We start from the raw sequence: 27,381 nt of genomic DNA, 5'->3' as shown, positions 1-27,381 counted from the left end.
CGTGGGCCCCCCTCGAGTTGTGGGGCTCGCGCGCCTCCCCTGGTGGGTCCCGCTGCCGCGGGGGGCCGAGTGTGTGTGCGCGCGCGGACAGGCGGCGGGGGGAACCGAACGGGGTGCGTGACGTCACCGCATTGGTTACACGACGTTCTAGAACTCCGCCCCACGTGCGCCGGGAGGAGGGGGAGGAGGAGGAGGAGATGGGGGTGGGGAGGAGGAGGGGGAGAGGTGGGGATGGGCCGGGGGGGCGGGGACGGGGGGTGTGCGAGGCGGCGGGGCTGAGCTGAGCCGAGCCCACGTGTGACGGGCTCTCGCCGCTGGCCCGGCTCGGCGCTCGCGGAGCTTCGCAGCCGCCGGGCGGGGGGAGGAGGCGGGGGAGGAGGGACGGAGATCTGGGGCTCGGAGCCGGCCGCCGCTGCGCTCCGCTTCGCTGTGGGGCTCGGTGTGTCGGGGGTGGGGGGGCGGGGGGGCTCCGCTATGGAGGCAAATGGGAGCCCAGGCACCTCGGGCAGCGCCAACGACTCCCAGCACGACCCCGGGTAAGTTTCCAGCCGCTGCCCACCGCGCCGCCGCGGGCTCGCTCGGGGCTGTGCGGGCGACGGTGCGGAGCGGGGCATCCGCGCGCCCCCCGCACCCCTGCGCGCACCCCTGGGGCACTCGCGCACCTTGGGGTGGCGTGGGGCCGCCACCTTCTCCCCCAGCCCACCTCCAGGCTCGCGCTCGCCCGCTCCCCCCCAGCTTTCCTTTTAGCTTTTGTAAGTTACACGTCAAAATGGCCGATCTGACATCGGTGCTCACTTCGGTTATGTTTTCTCCCTCTAGTAAAATGTTTATCGGTGGACTGAGCTGGCAGACCTCACCAGGTAAGGGAGGGAGGGGGGGACGCCTGGGTCCCCCCCTTCTTGGCTTCTTTATTGCTCTTTGTTATCCCAGTGTAAGAGCCCCCCCTCCCCGCCATTGGCTCCCCACTTCTCCTGTGCAAGGTTATTTTTTTAAATAGCAAATCCTTTCCGAGCCCTCTACGCGACCTCTGTTGCTGAATTTCCCCCCGCGTGTGCAAAAATATTGCAAAAACAAAACAGGATAACAACAGAAAACTACTTTTGCTTTTTGTCCTTGATCGAAAAATTGCATTGCTTTTTCCCCCTCTCCACACCTTCTCCCACCCCCCCATCTCTCTCTTTCTCTCTCTACAGATAGCCTTAGAGACTATTTTAGCAAATTTGGAGAAATTAGAGAATGTATGGTCATGAGAGATCCCACAACGAAACGCTCCAGGTAACGCATTCCCTTCTCGATTTTGCCTTTATTTTAGAACAAAGTTTTAGTTTTATTTTTGGAGGTGTCTTCGGAAGTAGCTAAGCGGATTTAGAATGGGGCTCAGGCGCGTGGCTGGGCTGGAACGTCGCTCCCCCCTCCCATAACCCCAAAGGTTATTGTTAATTAGGGCCGAACTCTGGTTTCAGAGACGCCCATCTCTCCCGCTTGAAGTCATTTTCCTGTCGCTTCTTGTTCTCTTGTTTAAAATGACATTCAGTTCATCCACTTTCCACTTAGTTTTTTTTTTTTTTTTTTTTTTTTTTAATTTAAAAATTTGAATGTATGCCTTCTCCACACTATCGAACTCTGAAGTCCCCTCTTTGGGAATATGATATGAATGAATATCTTAGTGCCCGTTTTCCTTCAGAATAAGACAAAGCCTTAAGAAAGGGAAGAGGAGGAGAGGAAACTGAGGGCGGCCAGAGTGGAGGCACCAGCGTGTTCCAAGTTACCTCCAGCCGCCCTGCCCCCTCGTCCCGCTTCTCCCACTAACCTTGGTATTTTTTCCTCGCAAGGCAGAGGGCTATGAGTTGGGAGAGAATAGAGGGAGCTGGTGGGGATGGGGGTGCGTGGGGACAACATTCGCACCCCAGTCTACATATAGGGTCTCCTTGTTGCGTTCAGTTGTGTCACATTTTGTTTGTTTTTCTCCCTCTTTGTCTCCTTCCAGAGGCTTCGGTTTCGTCACCTTCGCAGACCCAGCAAGTGTAGATAAAGTATTAGGTCAGCCCCACCATGAGTTAGATTCCAAGACGGTAGGTTCCTTTCTTAAAAAAAAAAAAAATGTTGTTGTTTTTTGCCCCTTTTCAGTGCGGGTCTGGGCATTGACAGCCCTGTTTAAAGGGACAGCGCCTTCTTTTGCTTCTGTGCTAGAATTGGGTACTTTTAAACAGCTAGCGAGTTAGCTCAGAAGTTTGCTGCGGTGGCTGGTTTTGGGGGTTTCCCTTTTAGTGTCTGTCCTACTGCAGCTTCAGAAGCTGCCAGGCTGAGGCTGGGGGGAGGGGGGTCGGCTCCCTGAGAGGCTAGCCTCCCGCCAAGGGACCTAGCGAAGAAACTCCACCGCTGAGCAAATGGAACTTTCTTTGTCAGCCGAGCACAGCTTGTGGCACTGGGATTGGCTTGTAGAAGGAAGGCACAGCCCGCTTCCTGGTGGAGGGGGCAGGGGTGGGGCCAGTGGGAGGGGGCGATCATCTTAGGTCCAGGCAACAGGTTTCACTGGGACTCCTAGTGATTTGAGATGTGGTTTGAGAAAGGAAGGGAGAGATAGGCAGAGGCAATTCGGCATTCAGTGGGTTGACTCCAGATGGCATCAAATTGAAAGCGGGTACACCTTGGGTTCCAAAGCGAATCCCCCCCAAACCCTTCTCAGGGCTTTCATTTGTGTGTGGATACTTTTACAGCAGCGTTAGAAGTTTTTTTTTTTTTTTTTTTTTTTTTAATCCAGAGTTTATAGGTGAAAGTCCTTAGGTGGAGGTCAGAAAGAATAAGGGGGAAATGTCAGTCTGAATAATAAATGCAGTGTTGGAGGGGACTGCTCTGCTTAGCTCCTGTTCTGGCTTCCTGCTTCTCCTCCCTTCCACATTCGCTTACCAGAATGTCACCAGGATTTTTTTTTAAATGTTTGTTTGTTTGTTTATTTATTTATTTATTTATTTATTTATTTATTTATACATACCACTGCGTAAAGCGGAGGCCTCAAGGTGATATGTGACTTTGGTTGGCTGCATACGATGCTCCTGTTCTGGTTCGAGCTTATGGGGGCGAGGCAGCTGCCCACTGTAAACTTGACCCTCAGTCCCCTGTTCTGTAAAGTCAGCAGAAAGCAAGGGTCTTCCAAGCCCTTTTGACGTTTTAACTCCGAAGGGAGGAAAAAAGAGCCAGGTAACCTTTGGTGCACTTGAATTGATTCTGTGAACTCACCAGTCTTGTTTATGATCAAAGAGGTCAGGTGTTGCCCTTACCCCCAAGAAAAGACCTCAGGCGCTTCAGTCGCTTTTTAATTGTCCTAGACGTGTCCGAGCTTGCAGCCCAGCCTGTTCACACTGTCAGATCATTTAGTATCAAGAATAATCATTAGTGAGGTGATAAGGAATGTCTGAACAGTGTGTTTTTTTTTTTTTCCTCTTCCTTGACTTCCTAACTAGCCGCATTACAAATCTTGGAAGCTTTTGCAGGAATCATTCAAAGCAGCTTTATGATGGCTCACCCACTCCTTTTGCCTGGGTGGGCGATCTGGAGATTGGTATTAATGGGTGCTTGCTGGTCAGATCCTTCGTTATCTTCAGTATCCACTGAGGGGCCTTGGGCTTTTCTATCGGCCCTTGTTTGTTTTGTAGACATATTTGGTTGCTGTTACTTAGTATAACCTAGCTTTTGACTTTGTTTCAACGTTCAGTGCAGGAGGCAGAAGCTGTTGGTTTATTGACATGGAAACGAGGATCTTGTTTACTGTTCCCTTAAAAGCTTTGTTTAGGTAAAGGCCATTCGCATCCAAGTAGTACCCTAGTGTTTTCTAGAGGACTCTAGAGCCAGTACTAGCGCTGTACCTACATAACTAATGTTTTAATTTTGGGTTGCTTCTCTCTCTCTCTCTCTCTCTCTCTCTCTCTCTCTCTCTCTCTCTCTCTCCCTCCCTCCCTCCCTCCCTCCCTCCCTCCCCCTCCCCTCCCCTCCCCACCCCTCCCCACCCCTCCCTCTCTCTCTCTCTCTCTCTCTCTGACTAGGATGTGCAAAAGGTTGGGATTTGCCTTCTTGCCATGCATACCACCTCCTAGGCCTTGGAAGTCTGAGTGTGGAAAAAAACTTTTGCACATGGGAGAACTCTGATCTCTGGGTACCTTCTGATGTCACCGCCACACACATACAGTGCAGTCTCAAATTGGCGTTTGGTTTTGTAATTTTACCATTTTTTCTTTAATCTTAGTACTCTATTTTCTTCCCTGTGCTTTTCTCACTCCAGTGCCCAGCCAGTCCCTTGTTTGTACCTCATCTGTTCTCACCGACAAGGTGACTTCCCGCTGCACCTGTGTGTTGGTCAGATCAATTTGAGCCTTGGGAGGGTGTCCTTTTTTTTTTTTTTTTTTTTTTTTTTTTTTTTGAATGAACAAAGACAAGCATCTGTATTGGTTTTGGCGACAGAATGGAAATCCACACCTGTTGTATTTCTTTTGTAGAGAAACTCTAGTCAGTACTGGGCACACCTGTAGAAGCAGTAATATTAATCTTTAGGAAAGGGGAGTCTCCTAGATCCAAGATTTTGTTTTGGTGTGTTTTAGTTTTTGCGACATAATCTCTCATTTCTCAGGTAATGCTTAAAGGTAGAAAGCACAAGGCAGGTTTTTAGGTCTTGAAACTAAAATAAAAGTGATTTTTATCTTTGTATGTCTTCGGAGCGGGGGCTCTAGGGGACCCAGGGATTACGGATGGGGGTGTGTGTATATCTCATCCCCTTTGTGTTTTTCTCAAAGCATGATTATTATTTTCTCCAGTGACAGAACTCACGTGAGGTTCAGATTTACTCCTTAAAGGGGGAAATTCTAACACAAAAGCCAGAGCTCATAAATAAAATAACTCGCAGCAGTACGTACACTGTGCTCCATGTTACCACACACTTAAAAGGTTTGCGACGTTTAGAAATCCAATGGGAACCAGCAATGAGAATTTTTGTTTTTTTAAAATTCCTCCCTGTTTTTTTTATCTAAGCGGTAACTTTTTTCCCTCGCATCAGCTGTTACACTCAAAGGCTTCTGTGGGAATTGTAAAGCTAGTCACTGATTGAGAATCATGTGCTCCGCAAGCAGGCGGCTGATGTGGAGTGGGGGAGCTTTTTCCGTCAGGGTCTTTTTAACTCTTCTACGGTGGCCTTTCTAATTTGGACTTTGAGTTGTTCATGTAGTTTCACCCCTCTTTGTGTGCGTGCGTGTGTGTGTGTGTGTGTGTGTGTGTTTAAAATCCAAGTGGATTTAATTCATATATGCATCTTTTACTACAGTTTTTTTCTAAAAAACAAACACGTTAACTTGCCCCATAGTCATTTTTATCTGCATTCTCTGAGATTACCCAATAGGCAAATGTTTTTTTTTTTTTTTTTTTTTTTTTTTGAGACAGGGTCTCCCTCTGTAGCCCAGGCTGTCTAGAACTCAGCTCTGGTGTCCCAGAGGGACTTCCACGTCAGTGTTCCTTCTCCAGGTGTGAGCATTATGCTTGATGGTAAAAAGATCTTTATGATTATCCTGAGTAACTTTTATTTTGCTAACACCAGTGAGTTAATCTGAGCTGAGTGTTGTATTTTATAACTGGAGAGTTTTTAGATACTGTTGATTTTTTATTTTTTTTTTTAAATTCCCTTTCCCCTGCTTTGCCAGGGAGAAGAAAGAATCATTCATTTATCTACAGCTGGAAGACCATTTAATTTTGAGATTATGACTTTTGTTTTTCCTTCAGCTAATATTGTGCCTATTTTATTTTCTCCCCTGGCCACGCATTGCACATTAGTTCTGGGTACCATTTAGGGTCTGTGGAAGAGAAGTCCTGTGTCTCAATAAGAATGCATGAGCTCTGGCTTATAAAGTATTTCACTCGTTAAAATTCATGGCAGAACATTCCAGAAAGGCGAACCTTATGGGGAGAAGGATGGGATGGTGAAAGTTGAGATCAGAGCTGAGGGGGATTCTGAATTACCCAAGGTGTTACTAAAAGCTGAGCTCTAAGCCTGAGAAATGAGTGATTAATAATTAGGTGCTTGGTCATTCATTTTTCTCTCTTCTCCAAACTACTTCACTGACTTCTTCATTTTTTTTTTTTTAATTTTTCTCCAGATTGACCCCAAAGTTGCATTTCCTCGTCGAGCGCAACCCAAGGTAAGTAGGTAGACGAGCCTTGGGTGGGACTTTAGCAAGGCTTTCTCATTTCAGACCAAACACTTGCAACTGTAGAAGGCTGGTGGTTGTGTCTCCAGGGTGTCGGCCCAGGGAGGTGAAAAGCCCAGGTGAGCAGTACTTCGAGATGCCCCTCGAGGTCAGCAGAGGTCAGCATGCAGACTCTGGTTCTAAGCATCCAGCCAAGGGAGAGGGGGCAATGTGGTTCTTCACATGATGGGGCTGCACCGCCCACTGCAGTGTTTATGCAAATGTTCTATTTATTCTAAAGCATTGCTGAAGTCCTATCAGGAAAAGTTCAACATTTCCTCATGCCTTTCCATGGAGGGCATTCTGTCGGGGTCTTTAACAGTCTGGAGATTTTGAAGAAGAGAAGAATTTCAGTAAGCAGTTTATCTTTTCTTGGAAAGAAAAAAAAACTTTCCATAGAACCCCCTAAAGCTGTAGGTTTTGGGGGAGGAGGGAGCTAGGGATGCCCCCAGTTTCAGGTTTTGGATCCATCAGAGGTACTAGAAGCTAACACTGCTCAGCTTCTGAGTTCAGGGAGCTGGGGCCTGGGAGGAGGAGTCTGAAACAGAGTGACCCCATAGGAACGGCACTGCAAGATGTACTTAAAGGATGGAGAGATGCTGCAATATTGTAAAGCAGCTAGTTAACAATGTTTCCCCTGTGCCTGCCAGTTGTGGCTCTAAGGAGGCAGCTGGAGGCAGATCTCATGCAGCTCCTCCTGGTTTCAGGTATTCAGGTCCCTCTCACATCTTTAACATCTGTTCTTCCGCCCCCGGACTCTTCCAATCTACTCTGCGGCATTAAAATATAGGCCTTGACATTCTTGGGAAGAGGGCTACAAAGTTTCTGATTGATTGTAGGTGCATGAAGAGAAAGGATAACAGCTCTTGGGAAAATCAGTTTATTCCTTTCAGCAGAGGCTCTCAGAGCGGAGCCTTCCAGTTGGGTAGAAGAGAAAATGGTTTTGCACATTAGCAAAGGAAAATGTGGTTGTTGTAAATGGTATTTTGAGAATTGTAGGTCTGGAACCTGCCGTGTGAATGAGTGAGTCTTATTTATTTATTTTGTTTTTTTTTTTTTTTAAAGATGGAACTGGTATACCTTAAGTGAGTAGAAATTCATACTTGAAGGTGGCCTTCCCCCCACCTCTTAAACAGATCACAGGAATTAATGGAAGACTTAGCTTCCTTTACCTAAACCTTGGGGTTGGCTTTAACCATGAGTTGCTTTCCCTGCTTGTGTGTGAGCCTCTCCATCTCCGTACCAGCACTGTTTCCTGGGTTTGGAAGAACTGCTGTTTCTTCCCTGGTGTGAATCTTCAGATTTCCAGGTTAGTCACTGGATAACTCATAACTTGGATCAGATTTCCCATTAGGAAAACTGGGAAAATCTGACTTGGTGAGACCATAGATCCAGACCTGCCCCCTCCACCTTCTCATCTCTCTCTCTCCTCACCAACTTTCCTCCTCAGCAGGAAGGTGGCATTCATGTTAACGTGCTGTGGTATTGGTTTCTTTCAAACCTTCGGCTTTGGAAACAAGGTAGATGAGGTCTCAGATCTGTCAAAGGAACATGGACTGTCCCCATTTTGCAGCTCAAGCCTGGGTGGGGTGTGAGTTCTCAGATGTGTGTTAATATCAAACTGGTTGAAAAAGACCAACGGCCTTGGAAATTCAGGGATTTAGTAATAGGGCCCCTTTAATGACATGTCACCCTTGTCTCATATTCATACCTGCATCCCAGCCCTGTCTCAATTTCTTCATCTCTGAACCAGGAGTGATGGCATCAGCTCCTCCACAAAGGTTTTTGTGGGAAAAAAGAAACTAGAAAAAAAACCCAAACAAACAAACAAACAACAACAACAACACCAAAAACACAAAAAAACAAAAAAAATGGAGAGCATCCTGGTGAGGGTCTTTAGCCTCACCCTTGCTGTTATCATGGCTACTTTAATCATCCTTATGGTGGAGCTGGATTGCAAGCAAGCTGGAGCAATTCAGATGCCAGTTGTGCCAGTCACTATCACTTCACTTCCTCGAGTGTCCCCTTTCTCAGAATTTGCTGTAAGTTAAATGCTCTCCTAGCAGGACCTGAGACTTGCTGATGTCCAAGGATGATCCGCTATTGTTACTGGTTATTTTTGAGAGAGGCTTTGAACTTAAAATCTTCCGCCTCTTAACTCTTAGGTTTGTTAGGGCCTCAGGCTAGTTCTCTGAGAGATCCAGTAATAATATTATTAACTAAATGGGTGTCCCAGGCAGCTTGCGTGGGGGCTGATATGTCAGTCCCACTGGACAGAGGAGACAGCTGAAACATTGTCTGGTTGTGTAGCGATATAAAAAAACCCACCAGGCATCTACCTCCACAGTTGGAGCGTTAACTGCTGTGTGGTCCTATTGGGTTACCGCTGCCCATTGTCTTCTTGTGGAGACATACATGGCTCCTTAGGTTAGCAGACCCTAAAATAGAACTGCAGTCAGTCTTACTGAACCCCAGGGCCTGAGGTTCTGGTCATTTTCCTCCCCCTGTGACGTCATCCAATTATCTGACACTATCACGTGCTCTCTATTCGATCCCTTGGGGTATCCTTTCTGGTGCTTCTGGAGTTGCTCAACCCAGGGAAGCGGGAGTTGTTAGGTGTTATTGTGCCATTGAACTGGAGCAGGACAGGGAAAGGATTTGCCCTGTTTGGTTGTTTCCCACAGAATTGGACATCAGGGTTTCAGACCAAGGTGACTGGTGGGGACAGTACCCAGGCTGGCAAGGAGTTTAGAACTCTGAGTGAAGCCTTATTTATGTTTTATTTATCTTCCTTTCATAAAATGTGTGTGCATGTGCGCGTTTGTGTGTTGGGGTTATGGTGATAGGGAAGACTGTACCCTTCTTTGTGGATTGGGTGAGGAGCCTGTAAATGAAGTGTCAGCTTGTGTTTCAGTTAAAACTCATTTCTCTGCTTTCTGGCCGCCCCTCCCTGCTCACACTTGCCAGAGAAATATTCCGTGGAGGTGTTAAGCAAGACGGGTGGAAAGAAACTGTAACTTGAGACCAAAGAAAATCTGTGGCAGTGAAGAACGGATTTCATATGAATACTGTCATAATATTCTTTAATGTCTTGTATAAATAAAAAAAAATCTGTTTGTCCAGAATTTTAATGAGCAACGAAGGCAGGCTGTGGAGCTCTGCCGTTCACCCGTCTCAACCTTTGTGATGCCGATGTTCACATAGCTTTATTAGGGAGCCCAGGGACTATGCTCTGGAGGCCAGTGGCCATTCATTATCAAAATACATTTTGATCAGGAAGAGATGAGATCGCTCCATGTCTTCCTATTTCACCGGGCAATTCATTTTTAAACTACGTAAGAGGATTCTGCCCCACCTCCACTGTTTTAAAAATTAAAATGGTCATGGTACTCTAAAAAATAAAATGACTTAATTTGAAGCTGTGACAGACCTGAGTCTGATAGGGATCAATCACTCCATGTCCTTTCTTTGTCTCCCTTGGGTCCAAGTGTCAGCTGCCTGGGAGAGTTTTGTTCTAGCCTGTGGCTCCTTTTTCTTTTATGGAGGAACGTACAGACCCCTGGGTGTGCCTCACCAACTGTCCTTACTGTCCTTTGGTGTAAGGACCCAGTCTCCACTATTTCCATTTACTGTTTCTAAAACTTTTATTTCTTTTAGTCAAATTGACTTTATTTTTTTAATGAACACATAAAAAACATAAACATTGCACAGACATGAAACCGTGTGGGGCTGTGGAGTTGGCTCAGCAGGGAGTGGTCGCTGCTGTCCCTGTAGAGGGCCCAAGTTCTGTCCTTAGCCTTCCACATAAAGGCTTATACCACCTGTAGTGGCAGCTCAGGGCTATGAGACACTCTTTCTTCTGGTCTCCGCAGGCATCGTCACCCCCCCCCACACACACACAGAGCCATAAATTAAAAATAAAAAAGGGTGCATTATCAGTGAACATGTGCTGTTTGGATTCGTGTGTGTGTTCATTGTGTTTCTTGAAACCTTAGCTGCTGGTCTCGAGAGGTCATTTGTTCAACCTATTTCCAGTTGCCGTCAGTGACAGCTGGGTGAGCATGCCACGTAAATCCCATCAAACCTCAGTTTCTCTCTCTCTCTCTCTCTCTCTCTCTCTCTCTCTCTCTCTCTCTCTCTCCTCTCTCTCCTCTCTCTTAAAAAAAATGCTACACTGATCCTTACTAAGTTATTTTGAAAATAAATGCAGATTGATTGTTCTCTGGAGGCTGTGTATGGACAAGTGGCACCCAGCATATGTCTGCCAGCACTGTTACAGAATTATTGTTATTTTGGTTCCTTAAGATGAGATCTCACGTATCTCAGGCCAGCCTCAGAATCATCTTATAGCTCATGATGACCTTGAACTTTTAATCTCCTGCCTTTACCTCCGAAGTTCTGAAATGGAAGAATACCATGTCCCGTTTTCTGCAGCACTCAGAGAGGAAACCCAGGGCTTTTTACCTGCTGGGTCATTCTACATTATAATTATTCTAAAGAGTAAAAACAAGCAACTCCCCCCACAACAAAACCCAAAACTTAATCAGAATGTAAGCCCCCTGGCTGCTTAGAGCTTTTGGTGGTCAGTGTTCAGTGAGATGAATCCTGCCTGGCTTTTCCTCACCGGAGACAGCCACACTACCCAGTTGTGTTCTGTTGGGCGCTTCCGGTCACCACAGCCGTTAAGTTGTGGAGGGGTTGATCCAGGAGCCAGATTTTCCTGTTTCCATCTTGTCCTTAGACATTGCTTCAGGGTCCTAAAAGGTTCTTTGTGAATCACGCATCCAGATGGGTGCAGTGACGGCCCGTGTACACCTCCTGTTCCGGGGGAGTGGTTTCCTGGCAGCTTCTCAAGGGCGAAGGGTGAGATTCCAGCGTCTGGCCTTCCCTTGCTGCTGTAGGTCGGGTCACCCAGCACCTTGCCATCTCCGATATTCTGCAGCTGCCATCTCGGCAGCCCACACGTTCAAGCAGCCTGCTTGTTAAGTTTTCCTTGTTCTGCAAGGATGTAGGGGTGCATCTGTGGGCCCTTTCCCCTTCACCAGTGAAGACCTTGGAGGATTAATAGCTTATCATTTTGTTTGTCTGAGAGCCCTGCTCTTTCCTGTGCTCCAAGTCCTTAGCAGGTGTCAGCTCAAGAAGGGGGGACACTTTGTCCTACAAATGTCCTCTCTCCCGATGTTGCCTTTCCTTCCAGGCTGAGATCCTCTTGTTCATGTCAGTCTGCAAGGATAGCAAAGCTGTGTCTCATGTCATACGGCTTTTGGTAAACATATGATCCTCTTTCCTGCCTCCAAGCAGTTTCTGAGGGCCCATCCTTGTGGCCCCTCGATATAGTGTGTTCTAAATGTCCGCTTTTAGATTCTCATGTCTAGAAATTCTTCGACTGCAAGCCCCAGAATACACCAGGGATACACTTTTATCTTTTGCCTCTTACTGAATTTAGAGAGCTCATTTCCATGAGCTCATGTGATGGACCAGCAAGTGGCTGGCCCCAAGCTCCTTCCTGCCCAAGCCTCTTGCCAAACTTCAGCTTGTAGAATCCTCACTCACTGCCCCGCTGGGCATGGACTCTCCTGTGCAGGGCATTTGCAAACCCCCTCGGAGCTTCCTTGGGCTTTTCACTGCCAGCGGAGCAGTTTAAATGCATTGGCCTTGGGTTTTTTGTCTCCTTCAAAAGAGCCGCGCTCAAGGGTCTCTTTGTAGCTTCTATCCCATCTTTTCTTGTGTCCCTGGCCTCGGGACTGTCAGATCTTCAGGGATTACACCTCTCCACACCTTTCTCCTTGATACATTACAGGGCCTGAGCTAGCCCAGTTTCCTCATGAAGCCCAGTCCTGCACTATGATGCTTTATTAGATGGTGTAGTGGCACACACACCACACAGCATCCTGAGCTTACACAAGCTAAGATAGATGGAGCGTCACCAGGCAGCACAGGCTGCAGGGACCCCTGCCCCGTGTGTGTGTGTGTGTGTGTGTGTGTGTGTGTGTGTGTGTAAAAACGTTAATGACATGGCCCGCAGCTTGTCCTCAGTTATGGTTCTTCAGTGATCGTCATCTAATGGACCATCTGTTCCCACTGGAGGCTGTGGTGGGCCCTCTCGTGTTTATTCCTCGTGTAGTGCCTAGTGCCTGCCAGCCACCCCGAGGCTCTGAGATGGTGTGGACGGGACAGGGCCTCTGTGCTCCCAGAGCCATCTTCATTGAAGCGTGTAAGAACGGAGCGAGCAGGTAAGGGCCCCACATCTTGTCAGGAATGAACTTAACGACAGGCAGCGTGATCGTGGCGTGGGGAGGGGCCGTCCCTCTCCTCAAACACGTACTCGCTACTGTCAGTCGTTCGAGAATTGTTTTCCGAGGTGTTTTGTTCCAAGTTTTACAGTACTTTACGTTCATGTCTTATTGACTCTACCAGATAACAACCCCAAAGGCACAAGAGCCTTGACTATGGCTAACCAAACCGCTCTGTACACCATACACTTTGATTTCAATAGAATCACTGAGTTGATGGAGATACAGGTTTCGGGGTGGCGGTCAATAGTATCTGCTCCAAGTTGAGAACACAGTAGTGACCGTGTGACAAGAAAGGACATGGTCCACATAGTAAAGGAGGTTGGGGCAGCCTGTCGAGGAAGACTCCAGTCTTTGTGGAGGTGTTGTCATGCTAGCTCTGGAAGAGCAAGAAGGAAGACTGTTGGATGCTGTATGGCTAGGCAGAGGGTGAGCATCGTGCTGGTGTGTGGGTAGGGCTTGGAAAGTAATACATGTTGGGGTCAAGCATTTATTGGCAGGGACTGGTAACCTGTTATGTGTTCAGGCTCCCAGAGGTGCTGCTACGGGGTCTCTGAGATTCTGGACTCCCAGAGAAGCCAGCTGTTTGGTGGAGAAAAAAAATCACATGTTGGACTTGGGACTTATGCTTAACGGGTAATTGAGATGGTTCTCCAGGGCTGTAGGTTATCTTCATGTGTGAGGCTCTTGGCAGAAATGCCCTCAAGTATTTGGGATTGAACTGTAGCTCACAGGGAGTCTGCCATTCTTACATTTGCACTTCTTAACCTCCCTCTTCTGTTTTCTTAACAAGAGACTGCAGTGTGGACCTCGCTGTAGAGTTCTGTTCTCTGCCCTTGTCTAAGCCGTGATCATGGCCTCCCCCTGTGTGGGTAGTGAGATGGTATTTTTCCATATGGAAATCACAGGTGATGCCTGTGTGCCGTTGCTCGGAATAGTGGCCCTGTGACTTCATAGGTCATGTCACTTTGTGTTTGCCTTTGCCTGGTGGCTGCTTAGAGGAAAGGGTGAATGTGTTGGGAATCTCCATTTCTACTGTTCCTGTGTAGTGTGATGGGTGAGTGGGTGTGGTCTTTGGGCCACATGCCTGTTAGTCTCCTGCAGCAGCAATCTGAGATGTTGGTCTTTCTGGGTGCTAAGTACAGCAGGCTGTTGCCTGGTGTGTGTGTGTGTGTGTGTGTGTGTGCGTGTGTGTGTGTGTGCGCGCGTGTATGCTTGTGTGTCCCCACAGTGCCAGTCTCCCATGTATCTGGGAAGATTGTTTGTTTGTTTTTCAGGGTGCATGCCTGGCCACTGTATTTGCTCATTTTAGTCTTGAGCTTTTACATTTTTTGAAAGAAAAAGCTTGATTTGAAACTAGTATCTGAGTTAGGATGTCATGGCATAGTACCTCACCTCAGTCTCCTTAACTCCTTTAGTTTACTTGTTACAGTGATCTTTGGTCATCCTTTGTAGAGCCTCTGCTTTACAGACGGGTGAGCTGGAGCCTGTGAAGGTAAACAGCCTTGTTGGAGCCACAGAAATAACAAGAATCATGTTTGGCCCTTAGACCCAAGTCCAAGGGAATTCCAAGGCCCCGTTCCCCTAAATACTAAACCTCCCCTGTGCCATCTAATGTGGCCTGTGTGCTCACGTCTGCACCATGCTGTGGCTGCAGCTCATCTTATTGATAGATGACAGTGTCAGATCTCAGTGTCACCGTTGGACACTGCTGGTAGACTTTAGCTCCTTCCACTTTGTCTCTGAGCATTGTAAAGTGCCTAGGCTGGAAGACGGTTTGTTACAGTCTGTCCAGGAAGGTCTGGGATATTTCCCTCTGGCTGTTTGTGTCTGAGAACCTGTTAGCTTAGCGTCCTGACATGACACTTCACTTAATGGTTTTGTGTCTTTTTTGTTTTGGTTTTTCCTTCTGTGAAATGGGGCCGTCTATATAGTAATTCATTCTAGACTTGTTAAAGGGGATGAAATGGGGAATGCCTCTGGGTGACGTGGTTACAAATGGAAGCGTTGGCTTACCTGTCCCTGTCCCCAGAGGTGGCACTGTCCACACTCCAAGAGGACTGAGCCCAGCAGTCCGTAGATAGCTTGGCATGGTTACTCTTTATGTAGGTGATGAATGGTCCAGCATACTTGATGTCAGTGGCTTAGCTGGCTGATGGGGTCCTGGCTTTTGGGACAAGATAGCATGCACCCTTTATCTTGGCCATCTGTGTAGGATGCCTGTAGGCTTTTTTTCTTGCCTTTGAGAGTAAAGTCCTAGGCTGTAGCTAGGGAAGGCTGAGACCCCACTGTGAGTGGTCTCCTCCAGAGCCTTCTCTCTCCCAGGGCTGGTCTTTATCTGCCTGGGGGTAGTTTCACCAATGACTGATCTGAAAGCACCACATTCATTTATCTGTCACTAGCTGTGACAGGCAAGTTAATGCTAATGGATTCTTTTTTTAGCCTGTTGTCTGGGATGTTTCTCCCAAATGTCCTGAAATCTATGGCATTAGGGGAATGTGTAACTTTTATGGTAGGGGAGATTTAAAAGATAAATAGGGTTTTGTGTGGAAGGGGCTAGCATTTAGGTTAGGGACAAGAATGGCTAGCTGAGGGACTCCGGCGAGCACAGAGTCGGCTTTTTAAGAAATCCATTCAGAACTCCAAATTGCTGTTTCTGTTTCAATTATGTGACAATTTCAAGGGTTTAGAAAAATCTAATAAAACGGTCTTGACGATGAATTCTGGGGAGAGTGCTTTAGAAGATTCTGGAGAATAAATTCCTTGGGGGTCAAGAGACTGTTGTTCCCGCCACCCTCCAAGCCCGCTTCTCCTAGGTTTTTACATTTTTATTGTTTTGAAGGGCAGGAAATGGTGTAGGAATGCATTCACGGCTTCATCCATAGTCTCCACCGAAATGAATTATTCTCTTTGGGCAGTTGCAGATACATGGCCACCATGCCTTTTTTTTTTTTTTTTTTTTTTAATCCCAAGATGACATCCTGTAAACGACTTTCAGAGCATGATTTGTGTGTGCAGTGATGTTGAATAAAGCACCAAAGAGAAGCTGAGGAAGAGGGGGCCGTGCCGGGAGCTCTGGAAGAGGTTTCTCTCCCTCTCCAATCAAAAGCTTTTGATAGTTTCCCAGAGAACAGAAGTTTACAATGGAAGCCAGTTTCTGGGCTGCCCACTGGAACAGAGTGCAGAAAGACACAGTGTAGCAAAGTGGGTTGCTGAGTGACATTAATGAGGTGACCCCTCTGGCGGGAAGGAGACAAGGAAACTGCTAAGTCCCGGTTCCCATGGTTTGTTTCCAGCTGAACGTGTCCTGCACTTTGGTGTGTATGCGTGTGTGTCTGTCTCTCTGTGTGAGCATGCGTGCAGTTTTGCTTTCTTCCTTGTTCAGTGTGCGTTTGAATGCCGGGTAGTGTGTTGCAGTGGTCCCCGCTCCCAGACTGGTTGTGTTGGTTCCCCCTGTTTCCAGTTTCTGCACAGCCAAGTTTGAAATTAAAAAAAAAAAAGTGTGTGTGTGTGCACGTGTGAGAGAGTGTCTGTGTCTGTGTGCTCTCATATACCCTGGCATGCTTGTGGAGGTCAAAGAACAGCTTGAAAGAAGTTATTTCTCTTTCCACCATGTGAGTGTCTGTGCTTAAACTAAGATTAGCAGACTTGGAGGTGAGCGCCTCCGTCCTCCCCCCTCGTCCATCTCTTCTTTCAGCCTAGAAGTCAGATTTTAAAGTAGGTGGAGTTTTGTTCTACTCTGTGGTCACCTGTTGGAGCCAGGATGGGTGACCTGTGAGGCCACCATCACAGAGCTGCACACTGTTATACACTGGAAGGGAGACTGAGAAGCCCATTTTTCTCATTTTTGAAATGGGTTCTAACTGGGGGAGAAGGAGAAGAAAACCTGCAAACAGTGGTGACAGATTCCTTTAACCCTAGCACTCAGGAGACAGAGGCGGGCAGATCTCTGTGAGCTCCCAGGCCAGCTTGGTCTACAGAGCAAGTTTTGTGAGCTTTGTTTTTGTTTTTCAATTCCAGAAAGGTCCTATTCTGATAACACTTCCCATTGGTGACATGAATGGGCCATTGCAGCACATGCTTTGTACATAATTTAGTGTCTCGGAGAGTTCTACATTCTCATGCATGGTCTTGGGGGAGAATTCACCACTTGAGAAATTTCCCACTTGCAGGTAGCTCACCTGGGAGGGGCTTCAGGGATGCTGACTTTGTGGGTTGGCCCTTGAGTGTCCCTGGCTTTGTTGTCAGAGTGAAGCTGGTACCTCCACCTCCTTCACTAGGACACTGGGGTAGTACTGTTCAGAGTGACAGGCAACTGTTGGAAAACCTGCTAGAAGCTCCTAAGGCTCAGAGCCTGCCAGGGCCTGGGTGGGGTAGTTGGAAACAGGGCACAGCCTGTTTTTACACCTTTCAACTCAGGTTCCCTTGGGGCTGGCTCCCAAATGTATCATTTTTGTAGCTGGAGGTAAACAAACAAGGGAGTTTCAACTTAGGTAAGATACTGCTTAGTAGAAGGCTGCCTGCTCCTACCTGATCCCATCGACCTGGGGAAAGTGGGTCAAATAAGACTGTTGGACCCTGGGCGGAGCATCTCCCCAGGACTGCGTGGTGTATGTTTCCTCATTGGCTTTCAAAGCAGATAATTGGTTTTAGTGAGAACTTCTGACTTGATTAGGGGGCCCTTAGGAAATTAAAGTGTGTTTGAATTTCACAAGTATAATTTTAATTATACACATTTTGCATTTTTTCACTAGGGAGCCAGGCTCAGGGCCTGTTTTCTTATACTAATAGGGGCAGTAAAGTAGACGGTGGCAGAATATCTTTGGAAATAAAAAAAAAAAAAAATCCTTGGGTCCAATCATGTTTTTCTCCTGCAGTTTGTGGTGCGCTGGTTGTCCCTTCCTGTCCTGTGTCCTTGTTAAAAATTATTATTATTTTTTCACGGTATGGAGACAACTGTAGAGCGGGCAGACATTGCGGGGTTGTGGGCGACGGGCCTCGTTACGTGTTTTTCTGCTGTGCTCACCATTAGAATTTAATTCAAGTTCTTAAAGAGTACAGCTGCTTTCCGAGCAGCCTGTATCTGGCATGGTGCCACCTTAGCGTGTCCTGATTATCTTTTATATCTGCATCATCTTATTATTCTTAGCGCCCATGCCTTCCCAGCGTCAGCTCTCCTGGCTGCCCCCCTTCCTCACCGTCCTGCTGGGATAGTCTCTAACCACCACCCTCTGAGATAGGAGGTACGGTGTGAAGACCACCTGGCCTCCCCAGAGGAGGCCTTGTTATGTTTATAGGAAATGATTTTCTTTCCAGAACTTTCAGAACTGGGCAGACAGTCATGTGCCGGAGAAAGCGCACGTGAGTTGGAACTTAACTGCCAGAGGGCTCCTCAGACCCTGCAGGCTCTCCTCTTGGTTATTGGCAGAAAGGACAGAGTGATTCTTCATCCCATCCCGCTGTACTTCCTAACCATGGCCTCTATTGTTTGTATCACTTTCTATTGAGGGGCTTCTGCCTCCTACGTTCCTGAACTAGGCTTCTTGTGTTGGAGTCCTTGTTCTGCTACGTACCCAGATCTGTGCAGCCCCCAAGCACATGTCTTAGGCATTCTGAGCTCGGTTTTGTCACTTTTAAAATGGTCAGAGACCTGGCACCTTCACAGGGGTTGTGGTGACAATGAACTGAGTTCACGTCGTAGGTGCTTAGCATGGGGTCTAGTGCTTGGAAAACTAGACCCATGTGAATTTGGAGCTGTTAGGTAGTGCATTGTCCCATGACAAGTTTGGGTAATTATTGTCTGCACATGCCTTGGTTTGTTGTCTTACGTGGTTTTTATATAATACTTGAGAAATACAAAGGAATATATGCATGCATGCATGTGTGTATAACTGTAAACATGTGTGATGTGGACAATGTTTCAGTGTGATTTGGGTGTAGACAGTGAGATGTGGCGGGCGGGTCCTGGGTGTGTGGGGGACATTGAGATGTAGGATCTCGTTTGAAACTTGGCTCTGCTACTAGGCTCTGGCCTTAGGAAGGTGCATAAATATTTTGATTCTGCACTTGAAAAATGAGAGTAACGGAGTCATGTAGTATAAAAAAGACAGTATAAATAAGATATTTGATATCTGGTTGGCACTTAGGAAATCTTAATTTTTTGTTCCTATAACTAGGAAAAAGTTATTTTAAAAGCTATTGAAAACAGTAACAACTGCATTTAGAGAAAGTCACCAAAGGTCCAGAGTTCTGCTGCTTTATTTTTATGTGTATTTTGCCTGTGTGTGTGTGTGTGTGTGTGTGTGTGTGTGTGTGGTCTGTGGAGGCCAGAAGGCATTAGATTCTCCTGGGACTGGGGCTACTGCTGGCTCTGAGCCACTGTGTGAGTTCTGAGACTTGAACCTTGATTCTCCAGAAGAGCAGGTCGTACTCAAGTGCTGAGCCATGTTTCCAGTCCCTTAAATCCATTTTGAAAGCTGGTTATGGTGGCACACATTTGCCATTTCAGAACTTTGTAGTGGCAGGCAGAAGGATCAGGATTTTGGGACCATCCTCAGCTCTGCAACTATCTTGAAGCCAGTCAGTAACCAGAAGAGAAGCAAAGCTGTCTTGAAAATGGGCTGGGTAGTCAGGTGGTTGTGGCTCGTGCCTTTGATCCTAGCACTTGAGGCAGAGGCAGGTGGATCTCAGCCAAACCACCACCACCACCACCAACAACAACAACAAAACAAAAAAGAAATGAAGGAAGGAAGAAGGAAAATGGCCACATTAGTGGACTGATGGAGATAAACAGCTCAAGTTTTAGCTGATAACATCATCAACCCCTAAGAGATGAACGAGATTTCTTAGTCTGAACCAAGGTGGCTGCCCTAGGCCCTTCATTCCACACAAACCTCCCATTTGAGGGTTTAGACATGACTTAGGACTTTTTAGATGACTCTTCTAGCCCTGCATGGTGCTTTTGTTTTTTTGACGCTGGGGGCAGACAGGAAGTGCTGAGCTTGGTGGTGAGAGTCTGCTTAGAAGGAGAGGCTAGCTTCTAGGAAAAAAGATCTCCGGTTGTGAGTGAGGTGACAGGGATGAGGGACAGTGTTGAGATGGCCAAAGTTGCCTCTTTTGTAAAACCTTTGAGTCCTGGGGGACATAGGACATTAGATTATGCTCTGCAAGCCCATGAACCTTATATGAGCTAGGTAAGTTTGTCAGGGCTCAAGAAATAACCACAGTGCTCAGCCAGCGGCCTGGGAGATGTTGACCCTCAGGACTTCCTGTCAGGGCTGGGAAAGCCTCAGATGTCTTAGGACCTTGGAGAGGGGTCTTAATCTTCCTCTCGGTTAGGCCCTCTATGGACTGTCTACTGGGTGGTATTTCCCAGGTCCAGGGAGTAATTGTATGTGGACCCCCAAAGTTCTGTGAGGTGGATGTGGTCATTAGAGTGTGTTTATGGGGGAAAGGGTAGGGTATACGGAAGCCAAAGGGGGTGGCCAGGAGTGGAATAGCAGCAGATTACATTGACTAATTGTAGGGAAAAAGCCATATTTGCTGCTCCATTAAGTGGTCGCCAGGCTATGAAGCAGCTTATTGTAATTGATACAGAAACGGCAAATAAGTGTCAGGTTGGGAGTGGAGGGTCTCTGAGAGCCCCTCCCTCCTTTGGTGCTCTGAGTCTGTTGCCTCATTCATCGACCTTTTGGGGAGTCTCGGGGGCGGGGGCACCATTGTGGGAAGTCTTTGGCTAGTTTTTGGCTGGTTTAAAGAAGAAGCTCGTTTGCTGGATCTCTCCTGGGCTTCTCAGGCATCTTTCCATTTCCTAAGAGTGGAGAGGAGAGACGGACCCGGTCACACCCATCATTGCTATTCTTGCCCACAGTTGCTTTAATTTCAGTTCATGGAAGTGGCAGGTTACACGTCCAAGTCCGTCGAGTTATGGGCCATGTGGGGTTGTGATTGCTTTCCTTGATGATTTCTTGTTCAAATCAGCAGTGCTCTTAATTTTCCAGATGAAGTAAAAAGAAAATTGGAGACTCCCCTCCCGCCCTGTGTCTCTTCATCCACGATTTTCTGAGCGTGACTCTGATTTGGAGGGTTAATATTAATTAGAAACTGGGCTAGACCTCGGGTGCTTGATGAGGTGGCTTCAACCATCGTGAGAAATACGGCTCCCAGCTCACAAATCTCTGCTCTTGAGTGCAAGTTTCTGGGCTTAGATGCCAGAGGAATACACTGACGCAGAGGGAGACTGGAAGATTGCTCACTGCAGCAGGGCAGCCAGTTCTTCCGGCCGGGCCTAGAAGAAGGAGCAGTACCCGAGAGCAGGAATGGCAGAACTAACTTCTTAGGGACTGTGGCACTTAGTCCTTTATAGGCTTGAGTGGGATGTGTACTGGGTGGGGTAAGGGGGTCACTGAAAAAGATGGCTTGCTTATGGTTCAGCACCATCGCTGCTGGTTGAGTTTGCAAGCCTGTGATTATGAAACAAGTTTTCCTCAGATTCCTCACTGAACTTTGGCTCCCATGAACGCTACAAAGATGTTCATCATAACAAAGAGACATAACAGACTTCCTGTAGGTTTTGGTCGGCTTCCTGGACAAGACCATTGAAGCTGAACTGAAAGACTGAATGGTAGGGTGAACTTGGGGAAGGAAGGACCAAGGGGTGTTCCATGTATTGAGGAAAGTCAGGGCGTCTGGGAGAGCAAGGAGGCTGGGAAATGAACTGTTGCTGGTTGGATCCTTTTAAGGGCTAAGGTGGGATATAGGCAGGGGGTGAGGGTGGGTGGGAGGGAGGCTGGGGGAGCGGCCTGGAGATAGGCTGGTCTGGGAAAGGTTACTCTTGAGAGTCTTGTGTGGGAAGTGTCTTGTGAGAAGCCCAGGCAGGTGTGTGCTAGGGAAGAAAGTTCCAAGTTTGCTTCTGAGCAGGCAAAGATGGCTGACTTTGTAGAGGGAGTAGAGAAGGAGGTAGGTCTGAGGTGCACTGTGAGTCAGGTGAGGTTGGGGGTTTGCTTGGCTGGAGGATAGGGGGTGTTGAGGGTGTGAGGCCATTTGGATGTCTTTTGTCCATTGCCGAATGTGACCGTTGCTCCAGAGGAACACATGCTGCGTTTACACAAGAGAGGTGGTTGGGTCAAAAGCCAGCCCTTGGTCCCTGCCTGCATGAGACCAGGAGTAATGGTACTTAAGGGAGACATGCTCCTGTCTCGGGGTTGAATGTAACCCCTCAGTTGGATCTTTGCATAGTCTTTTGATTTTTTTTAATTTTTACATATTTTAAGCACTTTATTATTTCACGTTTGGATCATGTGTGGTTGCGGGGAGGGGGTTGGCACAGCACACATGTGGAGGCAAAGGACAATTCGTGGGATTGGTTCTTTCTTACTTACCTGTGTGGCCATGGTATCCAACTTAGGTCATCAGCCTTGGTGACAGGTCTGTGGGCCTTCAAAGAGTGCTTTCAAAAGCTTTGATTTTTAACTTAGTGCACCTCAGTCTTGCTGCACGTGACTGTTGGTCCAGAGGAACATACAGTGCTTTTACACCACAGAAGCCGCTGGGTCAAAAGCCAGCACTTGGTCCCTCCCTACCAGGCCTTTTGGGAAAAAAAGGGGAGTGGGGGGAGGAGAAAAAACAACAAAAAAATCTGTTATGGTCTACTCCATAGGATAGGGGTAGCTTAGAGAAAAGTCAGGGCCAAATGAGGGGGAAAAAGGGTTTCTGTGCACTGAGAGGTAGTAAAGCTTGAGATAAAACAACCTGAAAATGTAGTTTCCATCCATTCAGAACACATGAACTGAGGTTGAAGAGATCAGCAGGGCATTAGCATTTAAAGTTTGCCCCCTTGCTGACCTCCCTGCTGCTCACATTTCCCTTGAGATCAAAGCAAGGAGATGGGGAAGAGCTGACACTCAGCTATACCCTTGTTTTATACCCGTGGGCTTCCCAGTCTTTGCTTGGGTTGACAGACACATTTTAAACAAAAAGTAGGGCGTGTTTTAGTCATGGGGAGCCCTCTGAAACATCCAGAAAGGGCTTTGAAAAAGCTCAGAAAGTAGGCTGGTGGTCTGCAGCTGCAGGTCCAGGGACTGGGCAACATTAGTAAACATTAGTTTCTCTCTGTTACTTTTCTTACTGCTTCTCCAAGGAGCAGTCTGGAAGGTAACAGACAGTTCTGAAGAATTCCTGCCCCCTGCCGTATAATAAATCTGATACTAAAATTAGTGCTGGCCTCTTGAGCCATAAGTCTTGCCGAGGCAATAAAGACGTGTGTGCGTGTGTGCTTCTGCTGGTGTGCTTGTGAGAGCATCCAGCTTGTCTCTCAGGACTGTGGGATGTCAGATAAGTAACTGGGTCTCACAATTGATTTTGTGTGACAGCGTCTCCTCTGCTCCTTGCTTCCTCCCCCTCTCCTGTGATGGAAGTGTAGGTAGTAGGTAGAAGGGAAATATTGCCACTCGTCTTTCAGGTTTGTGTAAATCTCTGTCACGTAGGTAGATGTTCTTAGAGAATCTATTGGAATGGTTTATAATTGAGTGTTTTACTTTGATGACAAGACATTACTCAACTCCTCTCCGGGATCTTTCAAATGCTTCGGGTGGGGCGAGGCTTTTCCTTCTAGGGAACTTTGTCAAAGGAAGGAACTCACTTGGGGTGGCCAGCTGACAGCTTTAATAATTAGATTGGCATTTGGGTCCCTCAATGCACAGTCCTCCTTCTGGTAGGGACATTTCTGCTTTGAAAAGGACCACGTTCACCTTTAACTGCAAATGGCTGTGTCAGGAGTTGCATTTGATTTTTAAAGTGCCCATGTCCAGCAACCCTCTGTTACTCATTAAACAATAAAATGTTTTTAGTCTTCCTGTAGTTGTGTGCACTGTGTGGGGCTTGCTTTTGGGGAGGAGGGGGAGAAGGGAGAGGAAGGGAATGAGGGTCTTACTCCTCCCTCTCCTCTTCCCTTCCACACTCTCTAAGGATTGTTGAAAGCTTTATTCAGCAGTGATGGAATCCCCTCTGAACTTTTGAAAGTTGAGTGGCCGGGACATTCATAAGCCAAGGCCACCTGGGGTCAGTCTGGATTGTCAGCCCCCGGGGCTCAAATGCTTTCTTTGTGGATAGTACCCAGAAATGGGGTTATGTCACAGACCCTGTAAAAAGTTTGTAATTTTTCCTCCCCACTCCCCTGCCCTCCACTTTGGGAGGGCTTGATTTGTCTGTCATAACCAGAAACAGGTTTCAAGCTCCTGATCCATTATAGATGTGTTAAAGAGGAATGCCAAGCCTGAAGCCACTTAAAGTGCTTGAGTAAATAGATACAAAGGAAGAGATGGAAGGGGGAGAGAGGCTCTTCCAGATCCCCTGAAGCAGAAACAGAAAGATACAGGCAGAGAAGGAGCAAAGGTAGTACTCTGGTGGGAGAGCCTGCCCTGGGAAGATTGTCAAAAGAGCCAAAGACATGGTACCCTTCCCGGAAGCGTAGGCTCTTGGTGGTGTGTCTGTAGGATCTAAACCCCGATTGTTTCAGGCTCCTGGTGGAAGGGTTGGAGGCATAGACCAGGAGCACTTTCCTGTTCCAGGTGGGCTGTGCTTCTATCCCAGAGATCCTAGTTTGGAATGGTGGCCTCAGCAGGGAACATTCTCCTGCTGTTTCAGTCCCAGTGATCCTTCAGTTAGGAACTATTGCAGACTCCGTATTTATAAAAATAAAATAAAATAAGATTTAAAGGAACTAAAGGGACTCAGTACCAAGAAAACGAACCACCTTCAGGGAAATGAAGTGTGTTCTAAGGAACAGCCTTTCCACAGGGAAGCATGCTGTTTTGAGTTCCTGGATCAGTGCAGCCCGAGATATATTTTCTGTTTTTTTGTTTTCATGCTGAAAAGGGGCCAGTCCTTCTAACGGAGCAGTGACCTGTTACATACAGGTTTCTTTTTCCACTGTTGTATTTCCCTCCTGTTAGCACACCAGTTGGCTGGGCTGTGCCCTCAACCCTGGTTGTTCCGGCGACCCAGGTTGCAGGGTTTTGAAGGTAAACCCTCAGCTCAGCGGTCCTTGAGACTAAGGCCTGCATTGTCCCACCCCCTGTGACGTGTGCAGTGCAGCTGCTGGCTCAGAAATCTACTTGAACTGATATGTCTCTCGCCCCAAACAAAAAAATAAACCTGGGTGCTCTATGTATATATTCCTGAGGTGTGTTGGCGCTCTTTTTTTTCTCTTGACAACTTCGTTCCCTACAGCTGTGCAGTCAGACTGTTTTGAGATCTGGAACGTTTTTTTTTTTTTTCTTTTTTTTTTTTTTCTTTAAGTGATTAGGAGGGGGGAGAGAGGCGAGGTTTGAAGGTTAGCACGCATCCAACACCACGATGTAAATCTTTTTTTATTAAAAAGCATTGCATTGCTACGGAACATTTCATTGTAAGGAGAGGGTAAAATGACTCAGTGGGTAAAGGCACTAGCCTACGCAACAGTCCTACTCCAGAACCCACGTGACAGTGGAAGGAGAGAGCCCATTCCAGACAGTCATTCGCTGACCTCTGTAAATAATCCTAGTAACAGAACTTGAAAATATTGTAAGAGATAATGCAAAGAAAGCCTTTTTATCCACCAGAATTTTTTTCCTCCCTACTCTAGTCCCCCCCCCCCCATCATCATGGAGATAAGAACTTGGGGCCCAGTGATGTCATTTTTCCCACTGGATGTGCTGGCTCTCGGAAACGGGCTGTGACTCTGAAGTCAGGTCCAGCCTGCTGCTGGTATAGAGAGAAGTGTAATATTTGCCTTCAGGCATCTGCTATTCAAAGCTCTTTTACCCTGGGAAGGCAGGTTGGTAAGGATGTATTGGTGTTAAAACTACGAAGTCTGGTTCCTTTAGGGCTTACTTAATCTTTCCTTTCTCAAAAAGTATTTCTCTCTAGCTTTTTGGAGGAAGTGCCTTCCTGTTTGAGATACGCATGGAGAGCAGTAAGGTTGAGTTTAGGAAGAGGGAATTTGAGGGGCTGGAGCTGGCCCCCATTTCATTTCCCAGGTGAACTAGCAGAGTCCCAAGACTGTTGGGGGAGAGTTCAGCGTTACTGATGTTCCTGGAGAGAAAGTGTTTTCCTTTGCTTTTGCCCTGTCTTTTGGATGGGACTGCGCTGCAGCTGCATCTCTTGGATAGCAATATGGCAAAATCGAGCCCAACCCAACAGTCATGCACTTGGGCAGGACATAGCAGTTTAGCATGACTTTTGTGATGACTATATTTTCACATTAAGTCATTATTTCTGCTTCTCCTGGTACAGAAAAGAGGGTGGGAGGGCTGGGCAGAGGGTCTCTTTTTAGGGAGTCCGGGGAAATGAGCAATGGGGTGGGAAGGAGAGAGTCGGGGGAAACTTCCCAGGGAGACCAGGGAAAAGCTTGTGTAAGTGTGCATTATCCGTGGACAGGAGCCCGGGGAACTCCCAGTTATATCTGGGAAGCTTTTGCACGTAGCTGCTTTGAATTCTGTGGTCTAGAACTAGATGTTTAAAAGCAGTTACAGGAACAGTTCCTGAAGTATTTCTACGAACTTCTGTGGCCCTGGAACCCTGGTTTTCCCAGCAGGCCTCTGTATTTTTAGAAATGTTTTCTTTTCTCATTGCTGGCCCATTAGCAGAGGCCGGGAGAGTACTTTCTGTTGTGTAGCTCTGATTTCTTAAACAGGTGTTTGAGGACTGTGAAGGGATTTATTTAAAAAAAAATCTGTAGGCCCTTTGTCTGGGAGATCAATAATTTCTCATCCTGATGGATGCAATGGGAGGAGGGACCTGTGTGATGCCCCTCCCTTTCTGATGAGGGTCAGTGAAGGGTCATGTGGCTCAGGGGGACCTTTGGTACAAGCCCTTTCTTTCTCTTCTTATTCCATGCCTTCTCCATATCCTACTGTGTAGACAGAATAATTTCATGTAGATACATGGGACTACCAGTGGTAGCCTCCATTGGTTTTTGGCATTTCAGGAGCTAACTTTGAAGTAGCTTTTAATCTTCAGACTGAGCACACACTTTGAGTGTTTTTTTGGATGGGCAGGCTCTGAAGGTAGTTTGTGGAAGGTACTTTACTCTTAAATGTGGATTTCTCCTGGAAGCTGTGTGTCCCTGCCTTTTCCTCAAGGGTCCTAATAAGAGCTGCTGGTCTAAGTTGGCATCTCTGAGAATCATTGATTTGCTAATTGCTTATAAGGAGCCCTGGCTTCCCCCTCCTGCTGAGAGCACTTCTCTTTTCTGCCCCTTCCATGAGAAGTTAGGCAGACTTCTGCAGTGTTTCAGAGGTAACCGATGAAAGCGTTTGGCTGCTGCTGTTGCTAATTTGTGCACTTCTGAGGTGACCACCAGCATCCAGGCTCCATAAACAAAGGGCCTCATGCTGGTGACCTTTCCTGCCGAAAGCTGCAGGGCCCAAGGTCGCCACCATGATGGGGAGTGCCTTTCCCAGCCCTCTGTGGGCCTCAATTTAATTTGCTCATTTCCTGAGGCAAAATGACCTCCCCGTAAACTTGCCCAGTCCTTTTAAAGAGAACAAACAAAAATGACGGCAAGGTGTGTTCTGTCAGAGGAACGGACTGTGTGGGAGGGGCGCGGGGCGATTGTTAAAATACCTACTTGGGGTTGGATTGTATGCAGTCAGTGGGTTAAGACTAGATGCCCAGAGAACAGCTGGATCTGACAAGGTGGAGGCCACAGGAAGGCCAGCCTGCTGAGGAACAGGCTGTGTAAGCCGCATTTCTCTAGGCATTGAACGTTCAAAAGAAAGCGTCCTTCTACCCTCCAGATCCATAGCCTTCCCTAGTATTCTTCAGGTCAGGGGTCTTGAAGCTTTTCTTTTCCCTGCTGAACTAAGTCTTTATTATAAAACCTT

The 27,381-nt window shown here is 47.2% G+C and overlaps 1 protein-coding gene across 6 annotated transcripts in view; it reads left to right on the top strand.

The window, feature by feature from the left end:
- Positions 1-468: 468 nt before the first annotated feature.
- MSI2 (musashi RNA binding protein 2) overlaps positions 469-27,381 on the top strand; it is a 351,755-nt gene continuing 324,842 nt past the window's right edge. For all 6 annotated transcript variants that reach the window (XR_013975169.1, XM_080923213.1, XM_080923211.1 and 3 more), the window contains exons 1-5: positions 469-536; positions 820-860; positions 1,194-1,275; positions 1,988-2,072; positions 6,135-6,176. Coding sequence is in view for 5 of the 6 variants with exons in the window: in XM_080923213.1 (XP_080779339.1) it covers positions 475-536; positions 820-860; positions 1,194-1,275; positions 1,988-2,072; positions 6,135-6,176 (312 nt within the window). In the remaining variant the exon portion in view is untranslated. The remainder of the gene's footprint in view (positions 537-819; positions 861-1,193; positions 1,276-1,987; positions 2,073-6,134; positions 6,177-27,381) is intronic.

This window comes from Micromys minutus (genome assembly GCF_963924665.1).
Source record: "Micromys minutus genome assembly, chromosome: 10".
NCBI classification, from domain to species: Eukaryota; Metazoa; Chordata; class Mammalia; order Rodentia; family Muridae; genus Micromys; species Micromys minutus.
This window is presented reverse-complemented; position numbering and strand designations above follow the sequence as displayed.